Raw genomic sequence first — 11,095 nt, 5'->3', positions numbered from 1 at the left:
TTTTATTTTAATTATAACATTATAAAATATTTTTAATAAAGTAATAAAGTTGAAAGGTAAAATTGTCTTTAGAAACATTGCAGAGTGTAATGTAATGTGATTGTATTGGTTTTGGATTACAATAACATTACATCCATTAGCTGTAATGTGATTGCATTACAATCTTACATTACAGTGATCTGTTACAAAATAAATACTGTAATATAATTTAATAAGTCACATTACAAGAAATGCTTTACATCTTTGATGCCAAACAGACCCTGGTCTCCAGTTCGAATCCAGGCGATGCCAAATGTTTTTTGTCCAATTTTTAATCCTGCAACGACGTCGTTACCTTTTCTTCTCCTTTCTCCACAATCGCCCCCGCGTGTCACGGAAAGGTGCCCCACACGGAGACAACACAAGTAAGAAAAGCCAACAGAGCCCAGCCAATGGCGTATGTCATTCGCATCACTTCCTATCTTCTGATTGGTTACTTGAGGCCACGTCACCTTCCACTAGATCCTCCGCCACCCATCCAGAAACTTCCCTATACCTAACTCCCAATAAATCTGTTTTTTAAGAAAAAAGTTTATCCAAAAAAAAAAAGAAAATCAAAATCTTCGAAGCTCACCTCCGAATTCTCTCTCTCTCTTCCTCTTACGGTGTTCTTGTCGGTCGACGACGATGACGTTTGCCAAGTCTTCATCCTACACCGTGGCATTGATTTTTGTTTTATTTACGATTCTATCCTCTTCCCACGCCCTGGTTTCGACTCAGTATCCTAAAGCCATCTCTGTAAGCATTTGTTTAATTACTTTTTTGTTCCATTCATTGATTTTTCTTTTATATAATTTGATGGTGATTTTTTTGTTCTGGGTTTAGGATTTGAAAGAAGCAATTGTGAAGGGATTGGGATTCCAAGCCGATGATCTTAAGGTTTCAGGGTTCGATCTTGGGGATGCCCTTGTTGGCCATTCGGTGTCATATGAATTTGACGTTGAAATCGATAAGAAGGTGATTCCGTTTAAGCTTTCGGAGGATGTGAATCGGTGGGAGTACGTAGATTTGCCAATTTTTAGGGTGGAAGAGCCAGCTAGACCCGGGGATGAAAATGGGTTGGTGGAGCAGAAGAGGAAATCGGACAATGGGTTACCCGTTTTGGCCCCGTTCCAGTTGGCCGGACCCATGGAGCTCTGGATTCAGGATGCCAAAGATATGCGCATCTCCTTGCCGGTTAGTTTTTCCTTTTTCCCTTTTATTTTATTTTTTTAAATAAAAGATGTTTTCCTTGAAGTTTGAAGTGTTTCTTATCATGAGAAATTTCGTAATTTACAATCCTAGTATTTGTAAATAGCAAAAACTAAGGATGTAGTTCTTTGCTTTGGCCTTTGGGAATTTAGATTTTCTTCTTTGGGGGTTGGCAATTTAGATAAGAGGTCTATTGCATAAATTGTTTTGAAATTTGTTTATTGATCTTGCTGTTGCTTCAATTCTGCAGCATGATGTGGATGCTGGTGTGTTGAAAAAGGTAGTTTTAGCAGATGGCGCCGTGGTGACTGTCAAGGGTGCGAGATCAGTTAGCCTGCGCCACCCAATCGATCTTCCTTTACCTCTCAACGGAACTCATAATGGGTTTGCATCTGGCCTTATGGCCCTGGCTGAGCATCTTCGTGTAGCTTCTCGCGGTCAAGATGCTCCAATCCTGTCCCTCCGTATTGTTGGCCCGACTTCCCTTAGTGTTCCATCGTCTACATCTTCAAATAACAAGTTGAAGCTTAAGCGACTTGCCCCTGGCCTTGTGGAACTATCCTCAATGTCAAAAACCAAGGCCATGGATGCCCTTTCCACTATTGATCCACAAGCAGAATCCCCTACTGTTCTGACCCCAAAGCACTTTGCTACAATGTGGCCTCTTGCTTCCATCAACGGTTCAAATCCCAATTTGGTTGGTTTCGAGATGCTGCTATCTTCTGTGCTGGGTCCGAAGGCAAGCAAGAGAGGTTCTTTCAAGTTATTGAAGGCTGATGTGTCAGCTCAGACGTTTGTGAAGATTGGGTTTGGGATTGAAAGGAAGTTGAAAGAAGGGGATTTGGAGGGTTTTCCTCGGTGGAGGACCAAGCCTGAGACAATGAGGATGCATTTGGAGGTTCTGGCTAGGGTTGATGGTGAGAAAGTTATACCAGAGAGAGTGGTGGAGGTTAACCCTGTTGTTATAGAGGATACTGTGGCACCAAATGTGCTGACAGGGAACATCACAATGTCAACAACTCCTGTTGTTTACACTCCTTCCAACCCCTTCACCTTGTAAATTGTTAAAGAGAGAAAAGGATTACAGATTTTGTCGAGTTAAAAGAAACTGTAAAGATGAGTTGAGATCAACTATACCTTTTTTTTTTGGGGTTCATTCTTGGAATATCTAATGAGTTAGAAGAATTGTAAGTCTCTATAAATTTGTTGAATAAAGTTAAAGATGGCATTATCACTACCCGTTGAGTATAATTCCTTCTATATTCTATTCTGGGAATCAAATAAAGCCGTGCTGGTGCTAGCTTTTCCAAGTAAACCTGAAAATTAGCATATCATTGGCAATGGGCTTTCAATGGATGGGGCAGTGGTGATGTTAAATATTAGCTGATTCTTCAAAGTAACAAAACATGTACCAAGCCCTGTAACAGATTTAAGAAAGCTTAAACGTAATCAAGTCCGGCTCATCACCATTTCATTTCTTGATAAAGGAAATCCCCTTCTGAATGCTTTCTGCTAACTCTTTCTTTGCTTTTGCCAGCCCAACCCTGTCAAAAATCAGAAGGAATTGATTGAGTTAATATGCAATCCAACCTGAAACAGTGAAAGTGCTTGCAATTTGACAAATATAATACAATACACTTTTATATTTACCTCTCATATTCGTTTAGAGGCCCTAGCTGATAGACTTCTTCAGCTCCAGTACGACCGAGTCTTACCTTGGTTGCAAAGAAAGGGAGTTCCGTAACCTATGATTGAGAGTGTTCTTGGTTATGATAAAATGGTGAAAGTGCAAAACTAAGAAGATGTTGGCATGAAAAAAAGGTTTGAAGAGCGTACCTGCGAAGCGACAAAGGCACATTCAACTATTCCTGCATCTCCTCTCAAGCCTCGGAGGCATGCATCTGCGAATTTGACAGCTGCATATGCCTATTACAAGTAAAGGGCTTCCCTTTAGTTGTTTGAATTTACCTAGATTAAAACCATTACGGTATAAGTTGAAGTGAAAATGAGCAGATAGAATGACCAACCATTGACAGTGTAGCAGATCCAGCCCCAGCTTTTGCCTGTATAGGTGAAAAGTATCAAAAGATGCAACTTAATTGTGAATCTATCAATTCTGATTGTGAAACATACTTAAAATATAAATGAATTCACCCGTGGGAAATCTAATTAAAGCAAGTTTATTCAGGACTTGGTCCAGTTTAACTAAGAACTTGCTCTTGGTTGCTACCTAACATGACCGATTCTGCATGCTCTGTAAGAATAGGAAATACATTTTTGTACCTCTACAACTTCTGTCCCACCGTTTTGAATGCGGTTTGTAAGGTACTCAGTTTCTTCAGGGGTGAAGGTGCATGGAGGTTTAACCTGCAAAAGATTGGCAGCAAGTTAATTCAACTAATGACGGATTATCAGAACTGAGAACAAGTGAAATTTATGGATGTTCTTCAAGACCTGCGACAAAAGAGGCAAGATTGTCACTCCTGCATGACCTCCAACAACTGGGACATTAACTTCTCTAGGATCAAGACCCAGGACTTCCGCCTATATGAAAACATAAAAACTAGAGTGAAAACCAGAGATGCAGCAATGTTGCTATGTGATTTCTTGGTGCTCTAATGCAATAAAATGGTGAAGAAAACATTGATTCTCCCCATAGTCATTACATTATATGGTTATACATACCACAAAAGTGTTTGCTCTGACAACGTCAAGAGTTGTAACTCCCAAAAGTCGCTTTGGATCATAAGTACCAGCCTTCTTAAAAACCTCTGCTGCAATTGGAACTGTAGAATTCACCGGGTTGCTGATCAGATTAACAATTGCGTTTGGGCAGCACTTTGCAACTCCTTCACAAAGTGTCCTGACGATTCCAGCATTGATGTTGAAAAGATCATCCCTCGTCATTCCAGGCTTCCTTGGAACACCAGCAGGTATGATCACAAGGTCCATGCCAGTTAAAGCACTCTCAAGCTGCGGCTGCCCCAAGAAGCCACGCGCCTAAAACCCAAAAAAGAACGTTTCACTCTAAGGACCATCAATTTGTTTATATCTAAATGTTTCTGAATTAACCCATCATATCCTAGAAAAATTGTGTTCACTATTGAATAATTATAGAATAAATTCTAAGAAGAGAACTACATGGAGAAGAAATATTACCACTGCACCAGTGTCCATGTGACTGAGATCAGCTGTGACACCAGGGGCGTTCACAACATCATAAAGATGAAGAACCGAGACGAGTGGATTCATCTTCATTAACATTGCAAGAGGCTGGCCAATTCCTCCAGCTGCACCTAAAATAGCTACTTTGAATCCCGGTGCCCCTCCTTTTGCTCTGCAATCAGCTCGCCTCAAAGCAGAACTTTCCTCCATCTGTCATACGCAATCCACAACAATACATCAAACAACAAGAAAAGCCACGTTACTCATTGAAAACTTGTACCTGGAAGGAGATAACATAGAAGAGAACCTGGTGATTTGGAGGGTGGAGATGAGCTGAGATCCTGGCAATGCGCTGGTTAGCCTCTGAACTAAACTCCATTTCCTTTCTCTTCCGAGAGAGAGGGTGACAGTTGAAGGATGAGGTGGGAATAATATTACGTTGTTCGTGCCAAGAATGAATGGATTTAAACAGAAAAGCAAAGGAACGGATAAAGGTGAAGTTGACATAGATGCATATATATTTTCTTGGAAATTTTAGTTTGTGTGGAAACTAGTTTCTCAAGTCCTTATCCTATCTCTATTTGCAAGAGAAATGTGGCTCTCAAAACTCCTGCTTGACAACAGAAGTATGCTTGGTTTTGGTTTATTTATCGGTTGATAAAAACCCTGAGATTCTGTTTCTCTGCGCAAGAACGTATGGTGTCTGTTCATTGTTACTTGTAACTGATATTTGATCAAAAATGTTTTTTACTTCACCACCAGCTGCTGCTCGTCTATGGAATTAATCATGCATCCTCAAATCAATGCCCCAAGTATTAGACTGTCACGTGAGAAGAAAATTTAAGTGGTAAAAATTCCAATGGGGAGGAAAACGAAGTAAAAAAAATAAAAGGATAGACTGTGGGTCTTCATAGGAAAAAATAATGATGTTTAAACTCCATTATAAACCTCTACTTGTTTATACCGACCACGTGTTATGGACTGCTTGATTTTTATGTTATTTAGTACCAATAGCCCTTCTTGTTTCAATAACCGTCCTTGTCTTTGTATCAGAAACTAATTTATTATTATCCATAACATTTTTCCAATGCACACCATGAACGTTTTCTTCATTGCTATCGGTAAACATTCTTTTCTTCTATTATTTGGAGGGTCCAAATAGGAACAAATGCACAAGGTACTTGATTCACAGAATAAGGTGCAAACTTCCACCATAACCCAAAGCAATTTGCAACATATGACGATGCAAGAGTTTCAGAGAACGTAGTAGTAATATCCCAAAAAGAAGAAAATTCGATTATTTTGTGCATTACAAAGAAAACATTTAAATCGAGGGTGAACTACAATGGTGATGCAAATCCTCAAATGTCATCCTCCTCTTCCAGTTCAAGAGTAGTAATATTGTAGCTAAACCAAACTTATAGCAATTTGTTAGAGTTATATAACAAATTTTTAAAAATTCCAGCAACTCAGAAACATCTACAAAAGAAATGAAAGGTACGTTTGGCGTCGTGATAAAGGTTGAAGACAACAATTTCAGAGTAACAAAATTAGTTTTCAGCTAATCTGAGTACTTTTTCCTTTAATTGTAAGCAAAGGTTTAGTAAGACATAACTATGCCTTGGATTTCTTCCCTTTAGCTTCAACAGCTGGTTTGGCCTTGAAAGGCAGGAAGGACTTCCCACCCATGAACGGCTGTAAAGCTTCTGGTACTTCAACACCATCTTCCTTCTGGTAGTTCTCAAGGATGCAGCATATGGTCCTTTCTGTTGCTGCAAGGGTAGAGTTCAACAAGTGAACATATTGTTTTGCCTGCTCATTGTTCTGCAAGAGGAAAGCAATCACAGAGCATGAACCAAATCTCAACCAGTAAAACTCAAGACTTAAGATGATATATAATGGAGCTATAAAAGTAGTTTAGATTAATGCCAAACTGATTTGTACTCTTATGAAAGGAAAACTAAAAGTATAAATCCATTTAGATTTCCCTAAACACTCTTTCACTCTGCTGTTTGTATTGTGGCATACTTTCCTCACATATAACAAAACAAGTCAACAGGACCCACCTTTTTCTGCCCATATCTAATTTCTAGTCTCCTTGATTGATAATCTGTACAATTTGAGCAGGACACAAGCTCTCTGTAAGTCTGAGATGCAGGAAACCATGCTTCCAAGTCATACTTCTTGGCAGCAGCATCATTAAGGGCACCAGAAACAATCGCCACAATGTGATAAGGAAGCTTTAGCTACAAAACAAGATCCACGAATCCATGCAAAGGTTCTTCAGCCTCAAAAGTTCAAAGAAAAATCAGTTTTAACCAAAAAATGTATTTTTATATATAGGATAGGAAGGCATTATGTGCATAGCCAACTTTTATTAAAAGACAGACTAGGGTTGAAGGATAAAGTCTCCAACTTTTTATATTTAACACAATTTCATTTCACTAGGAAAACCCCAAAAAAAAAAATTGTCCACTAATAAGCACTTCCACGCGGCATGTGAAATAAACTATGAAGGTAGCCTGATTGAGCTCATTGGTCTAGCTAAAACCAATATTCAAAGAGTTTAACTATACATACCAATGAAATTAGATTGAAAAACAGGAAATTATTCACGTTCAGTAATTCATAAAAGAAAAGTTATACCATCTGGTAAAAGTCCTCTGAGTTTTTAATCATTTCCTCATGCATGTCCCAGGAATCATTGCCATTTGGGCTGGTAATGCAGAACTGCTCGACTTTCTCAAATTGATGAACCCGGAAAATTCCAAGAGTATCACGGCCATGAGAACCAGCTTCTTTGCGGAAGCAAGATGAATAACCAGCATATCTAGAAAAAATAATTTTCATAAACAAAAAGAAACAAAAATATTCTTTATAGCAAGAGGTATCACTTTCAAATGATTATTAGAACCTTATAGGTAGCTCTGAGGGATGGATCCAATCATCTAGGTGGTAAGCACAAAGTGGTTGTTCAGCTGTTGCAATAAGATATTTGTCATCACCCTCGCCAGTCACCTATTGATCATCAACTAAACCAGTCATGCTTTCTTATTCTAATGTAGAAAATAATTGGTGAAAAGAATGTCAGTTAATGAAAGACACATTCCTAACCACAAAGAACAACAACCATTTTCTTTTGTTTCATTTCCCAATACATAAGGGTAAACCTGCTGCGATAGTCCATATCAAAAATTAAATTAAACCACTTTAATTCTATAAAATAGTGCAAAATATAAACTGGAAAAGAAGGAATCAAGATTAGCTCAGTTGAAGGAAAGAAAATATCTCCAAAGTAAGTTCCAAATGTTACCTTGTAAAGTTCCTCATCAAATTGTGCCAATTGAGCACACTTGGCCATAACATCTTTTCTCATAAAGAATGGAGTTTGCAATGCTGTATAGCCCCTTTTCTCCAAAAAATCGAGCCCAAAATTAATCAAAGCTTGATTGAGACGCACCCCATCTCCTTTAAGGTAGAAACCTCTACCACCGGCTACATCAGCACCTATAGCACAAGACAAGGGAAAATCAGTTAAAGGTGATTCAACACCCAAACTAAGCCAATTTGCTAGCTGGATTCATGCATACAACAATATAAATTCATCATGACAAATACAGCCTAGGGTTCGATAAACTCATCTGTTGACCCGCACATTAGCTTAATAGAGAATTTACACATCTTAAAAACAATGAATCAATGTATTAACTTTAGATACGACAAAGCATGTTTATCCTGTAAAACGTATTACCCTTTTTTGTATCTGCAATCCCAAGGAGCTCGACGAGCTCGACATGGTTCTTTAGCTTAGGCTCCACCCGTTTCTCACCCCATGTTCTAATCACAGCATTATTCGCCTGCAGTGATTTGGTGAGATAAGTTATTACTCTGATTAACCATTAGCAATCAAAAACCAGGGAAATGAATAAAATTTGCAGTGCCACTCACTTCATCGTCACTGATAGGGACTGAATCATGCACAAGGTTCCCAAGTTTTTCCAATTTAGATTTCAAACCAGCCCAAGCTTCCTTAACCTCGACATCTTTCTCAGCTATGCTCTGTTTAACCTGCTCTGTCTTGGCAATCGTCTCCGATGCATCTTGCTTGGCCTTTTCCACACCAATTCCCAAACAATGCAGTTCAAACAAAAGATCCCAGCTTTAAGGGAAAACCAAATGAAAATTAAAAAGGGAAAAGCTTACAATTTTAAGTTGAGCGACTTGCTTGTTGATCTTGTTGAACTCCTTTCGCAGATTTTCAACTTCATATAGCACTGTAACAGAGATTCATTCATTAAAACAACACAACAAATGTAAACCGAAAGGTGAAAAATGAAAGGATGGATTGGGGTCAATACGTTGACGATAGACTTTATCGTGTTCGATGATAGCGTCGACATCTTCGACTTTGGCGAAACGACGCCGTTGGGATTCACGAATGATCTCGGGGTTGTAACCCTTCTCTTCTCTGAACAAATTGATGTCCAACATCTTCACTCCCGTCCTCCGCAAACAAAGGAAGGTGGCAGCCGACCGCGAAATGTTTTACTATAAACTCGAAAAAGCCCTAGCTTCAGGGACTGTTTGTTTTCCAAGGTCGCGTTATTCTTACCCTGGATAGATCTTATGGGGTTACGCCCCGTTCGGGATTATTGGGCCCATCAAAGATTCAAAAAAGCTTCATAAATTGGACCAAATGGGCTTGAGTCCCAACACCTTACAGGCCTGGTAAGAATTGGGCTTCTCCTTCTGCTTTAAATCTAAGAAAAATTAATTATAATTTAATTTGAATCACTCACTCTCTCTGTTTTTTTTTTTTGTTTGTCTCTTCGTGAGTTTACGGAAATTTAAATACGGATTTTGATTTTGATGTAAATTATAGATATTTAATGCTTTTTAATATAAAAAATAAATTTATATTTTTAATTCAAAAAATATATTTATTAAGTAGAGAAAATTCTTATTTATAAATCTTAAACTTATCTCATGAAATTGTTTTTTCACCTATAGAAGAGAAGAACCCACCATAGTCTAGATTTACCTCTACCCTGCTATCTTTCACAAGAGAATATTAAGTGTTTAAAAGAGAAAAATGACATATTTTAAACTATTTCAAGAAAAAAAGAGACGTAACGAGTATTACTTGATTTCAATTAATAATTAGATTCGATCAATTCATGTAGGAAGCAGCTTCACATAATTGAATTGAAACTTTGAAAATTTGTATTTTTTTTTTTTGGGTTTGTCTATGAGGGAAGTTATACTAAAGCAAGATAGTCCACGCATGGTAGTTGAAGAGTTGGCAAGTAGACGTCCAAGCTATCCTGGCCTGGCAGTGAAGGGGATGGATCTTACTGTTTTTTTTTGGTGGAAAAACTAAAGTGGGATTTGCCGTGTTGTTGAGGAACACAACCTTTATATTTTAATTGAGTTTACAATATAATTTAGAGCTTCAATTTAAAAATGGTGTATTATTAGTATTTATTTTTATCAATTTTTGAAAACGGGGTTAAGAATGAGTATTTAAATTGATTTAGTTTGAAAATTTAAAAATTGAATTAATTGAATTAATCAAACTAATCAAAATATATTTTAGAAATTAAAATAATTGAAGTCGAATTATATAATCAGTTCGGTCAGTTATTATTATTTTTCATAATTTTTTTTCAATAACACTTGATTTGTTCAATTAATTCAATTATAAATGATGGATATCCAAAGTTGATTAAAGAAATTAAAAAGACAATGATTTAAAACCGAAACCGAAATAATCGAACTCACTTAATCAAATTCAATGATTTGATGAATTATTTCAATTTGAATCGAATTCTGATGAACCCAAGGAAGGCTAAAAACCTATTAAGAAATTCAAGGCATCTTGTTTAGGTAAAATATTCGTTGAAGAGAAGTGATATATGGCATGGATTTCAATCTCTTCCTTTCTGGGTTGGGGTTGTTGAATCGGATAATGTCTTAATCACCCATCAAAAAGCTCACAAATCTGAGTCAGCAACGTACTCACAGATTTAGACTAACCGGGTAGCAATACGTTGATTCAACAAACAATTCCAAGAACTTGCCCATGCATTATTTTGCTCGGGGTTCAATCCGTTTGGGAACTTTTTCTCAGCCTGCAAGTCGGTGACAAGTCCAATGATCTGGACCCCATGGAAGAAATGTGTTCGTTTTCTGTCACTGTCTGTATTCCACATGGCAGCCACCCAGACGTCAGTCAAACGCGGCGGCTAGTGGTTTGCCACTGTTGGTCTTTCCAATACGACATTACGTTCCCAATTCCCATGGCTTAAAGCTCAAGAACATAGCGAGTGTTGTGTATTCGGGCCCCTTTCTGTAACCTTTTTGACTGGAAATTTTGATGCAGGCAAATGAAATTTCTTAATGGGACAAGAAAGTATGTCAGTCTTGCCAGGGAAAAGATGTTTCAAAATGCGATTCATGCAATGCCTTTGAGATGCTGGGGGGTGTTACTGTTTGACATCAGTCATTGCAGTACTCAAAAAAAGTTTGGTCATGGTTAATTTTTAGTGTGTTGCAGCTGGAATTGCAGGAAATGGGTTGGGAGTTCTGAAGCAATCAGGATCAGAATCACATTTGCCGACCATCTTTTTTGTCGGATGAGTACTCTTCTGATGAGACCCTGATGGAAAATGGACAGGCAAGTGCATGCATAACACTGGAG

General features: G+C 38.0%; 3 protein-coding genes across 4 annotated transcripts; 1 reads left to right on the top strand and 2 right to left on the bottom strand.

The window, feature by feature from the left end:
- Window positions 1–565: 565 nt before the first annotated feature.
- On the top strand, window positions 566–2,467 carry TIN1 (tunicamycin induced protein). Its single transcript, XM_021444571.2, has 3 exons — window positions 566–777; window positions 865–1,215; window positions 1,481–2,467. Exons 1-3 carry the CDS (start codon window positions 667–669, stop codon window positions 2,288–2,290), a joined length of 1,272 nt encoding a protein of 423 aa, XP_021300246.1. The 5' UTR covers window positions 566–666; the 3' UTR covers window positions 2,291–2,467.
- Window positions 2,409–5,201, bottom strand: LOC110428676 (malate dehydrogenase, glyoxysomal). 2 transcript variants are annotated; one of them, XM_021444574.2, is made up of 10 exons: window positions 4,703–5,201; window positions 4,390–4,605; window positions 3,916–4,230; window positions 3,685–3,774; window positions 3,514–3,597; window positions 3,258–3,293; window positions 3,067–3,156; window positions 2,881–2,975; window positions 2,698–2,774; window positions 2,409–2,546 (listed from the first exon to the last, which is right to left on the bottom strand). In XM_021444574.2, the coding sequence occupies exons 1-9, from the start codon at window positions 4,772–4,774 to the stop codon at window positions 2,702–2,704; spliced, it is 1,071 nt and encodes a 356-aa protein (XP_021300249.1). In that variant the 5' UTR covers window positions 4,775–5,201; the 3' UTR covers window positions 2,409–2,546; window positions 2,698–2,701. The 2 variants fall into 2 exon arrangements, with proteins under 2 accessions (XP_021300249.1, XP_021300248.1); XM_021444573.2 differs by lacking the exon at window positions 2,409–2,546 and having other exon boundaries at window positions 2,607–2,774.
- A 469-nt stretch (window positions 5,202–5,670) lies between these two features.
- Window positions 5,671–8,981, bottom strand: LOC110428652 (seryl-tRNA synthetase / serine-tRNA ligase). The gene is made up of 9 exons (XM_021444541.2): window positions 8,754–8,981; window positions 8,599–8,669; window positions 8,344–8,505; window positions 8,147–8,252; window positions 7,709–7,902; window positions 7,310–7,413; window positions 7,042–7,225; window positions 6,462–6,641; window positions 5,671–6,219 (listed from the first exon to the last, which is right to left on the bottom strand). Exons 1-9 carry the CDS (start codon window positions 8,884–8,886, stop codon window positions 6,010–6,012), a joined length of 1,344 nt encoding a protein of 447 aa, XP_021300216.1. The 5' UTR covers window positions 8,887–8,981; the 3' UTR covers window positions 5,671–6,009.
- Window positions 8,982–11,095: the final 2,114 nt, after the last annotated feature.

The sequence above is a fragment of the Theobroma umbraticum genome, unplaced genomic scaffold (genome assembly GCF_002168275.2).
Source record: "Theobroma umbraticum cultivar Fairchild unplaced genomic scaffold, ASM216827v3 scaffold_1682.0, whole genome shotgun sequence".
Lineage (NCBI taxonomy): Eukaryota > Viridiplantae > Streptophyta > Magnoliopsida > Malvales > Malvaceae > Theobroma > Theobroma umbraticum.
This window is presented reverse-complemented; position numbering and strand designations above follow the sequence as displayed.

What these genes read in the sequence shown, in the direction of transcription:
- TIN1 (XM_021444571.2), top strand. Translation starts at nt 667, where the DNA reads ATGACGTTTGCCAAGTCTTCATCCTACACCGTGGCATTGATTTTTGTT. An exon ending in AGTATCCTAAAGCCATCTCT is followed by an intron (nt 778 to 864) that starts GTAAGCATTTGT and finishes TTCTGGGTTTAG; the next exon opens with GATTTGAAAGAAGCAATTGT. An exon ending in ATATGCGCATCTCCTTGCCG is followed by an intron (nt 1,216 to 1,480) that starts GTTAGTTTTTCC and finishes TCAATTCTGCAG; the next exon opens with CATGATGTGGATGCTGGTGT.
- LOC110428676 (XM_021444574.2), bottom strand. Translation starts at nt 4,774, where the DNA reads ATGGAGTTTAGTTCAGAGGCTAACCAGCGCATTGCCAGGATCTCAGCT. An exon ending in TCTTGCCTCTTTTGTCGCAG is followed by an intron (nt 3,598 to 3,684) that starts GTCTTGAAGAAC and finishes AATCTTTTGCAG; the next exon opens with GTTAAACCTCCATGCACCTT. An exon ending in GTGGGACAGAAGTTGTAGAG is followed by an intron (nt 3,294 to 3,513) that starts GTACAAAAATGT and finishes TCACCTATACAG; the next exon opens with GCAAAAGCTGGGGCTGGATC.
- LOC110428652 (XM_021444541.2), bottom strand. Translation starts at nt 8,886, where the DNA reads ATGTTGGACATCAATTTGTTCAGAGAAGAGAAGGGTTACAACCCCGAG. An exon ending in GATTGCAGATACAAAAAAGG is followed by an intron (nt 7,903 to 8,146) that starts GTAATACGTTTT and finishes CTTGTGCTATAG; the next exon opens with GTGCTGATGTAGCCGGTGGT. An exon ending in TTAGATATGGGCAGAAAAAG is followed by an intron (nt 6,220 to 6,461) that starts GTGGGTCCTGTT and finishes TTCCTCTTGCAG; the next exon opens with AACAATGAGCAGGCAAAACA.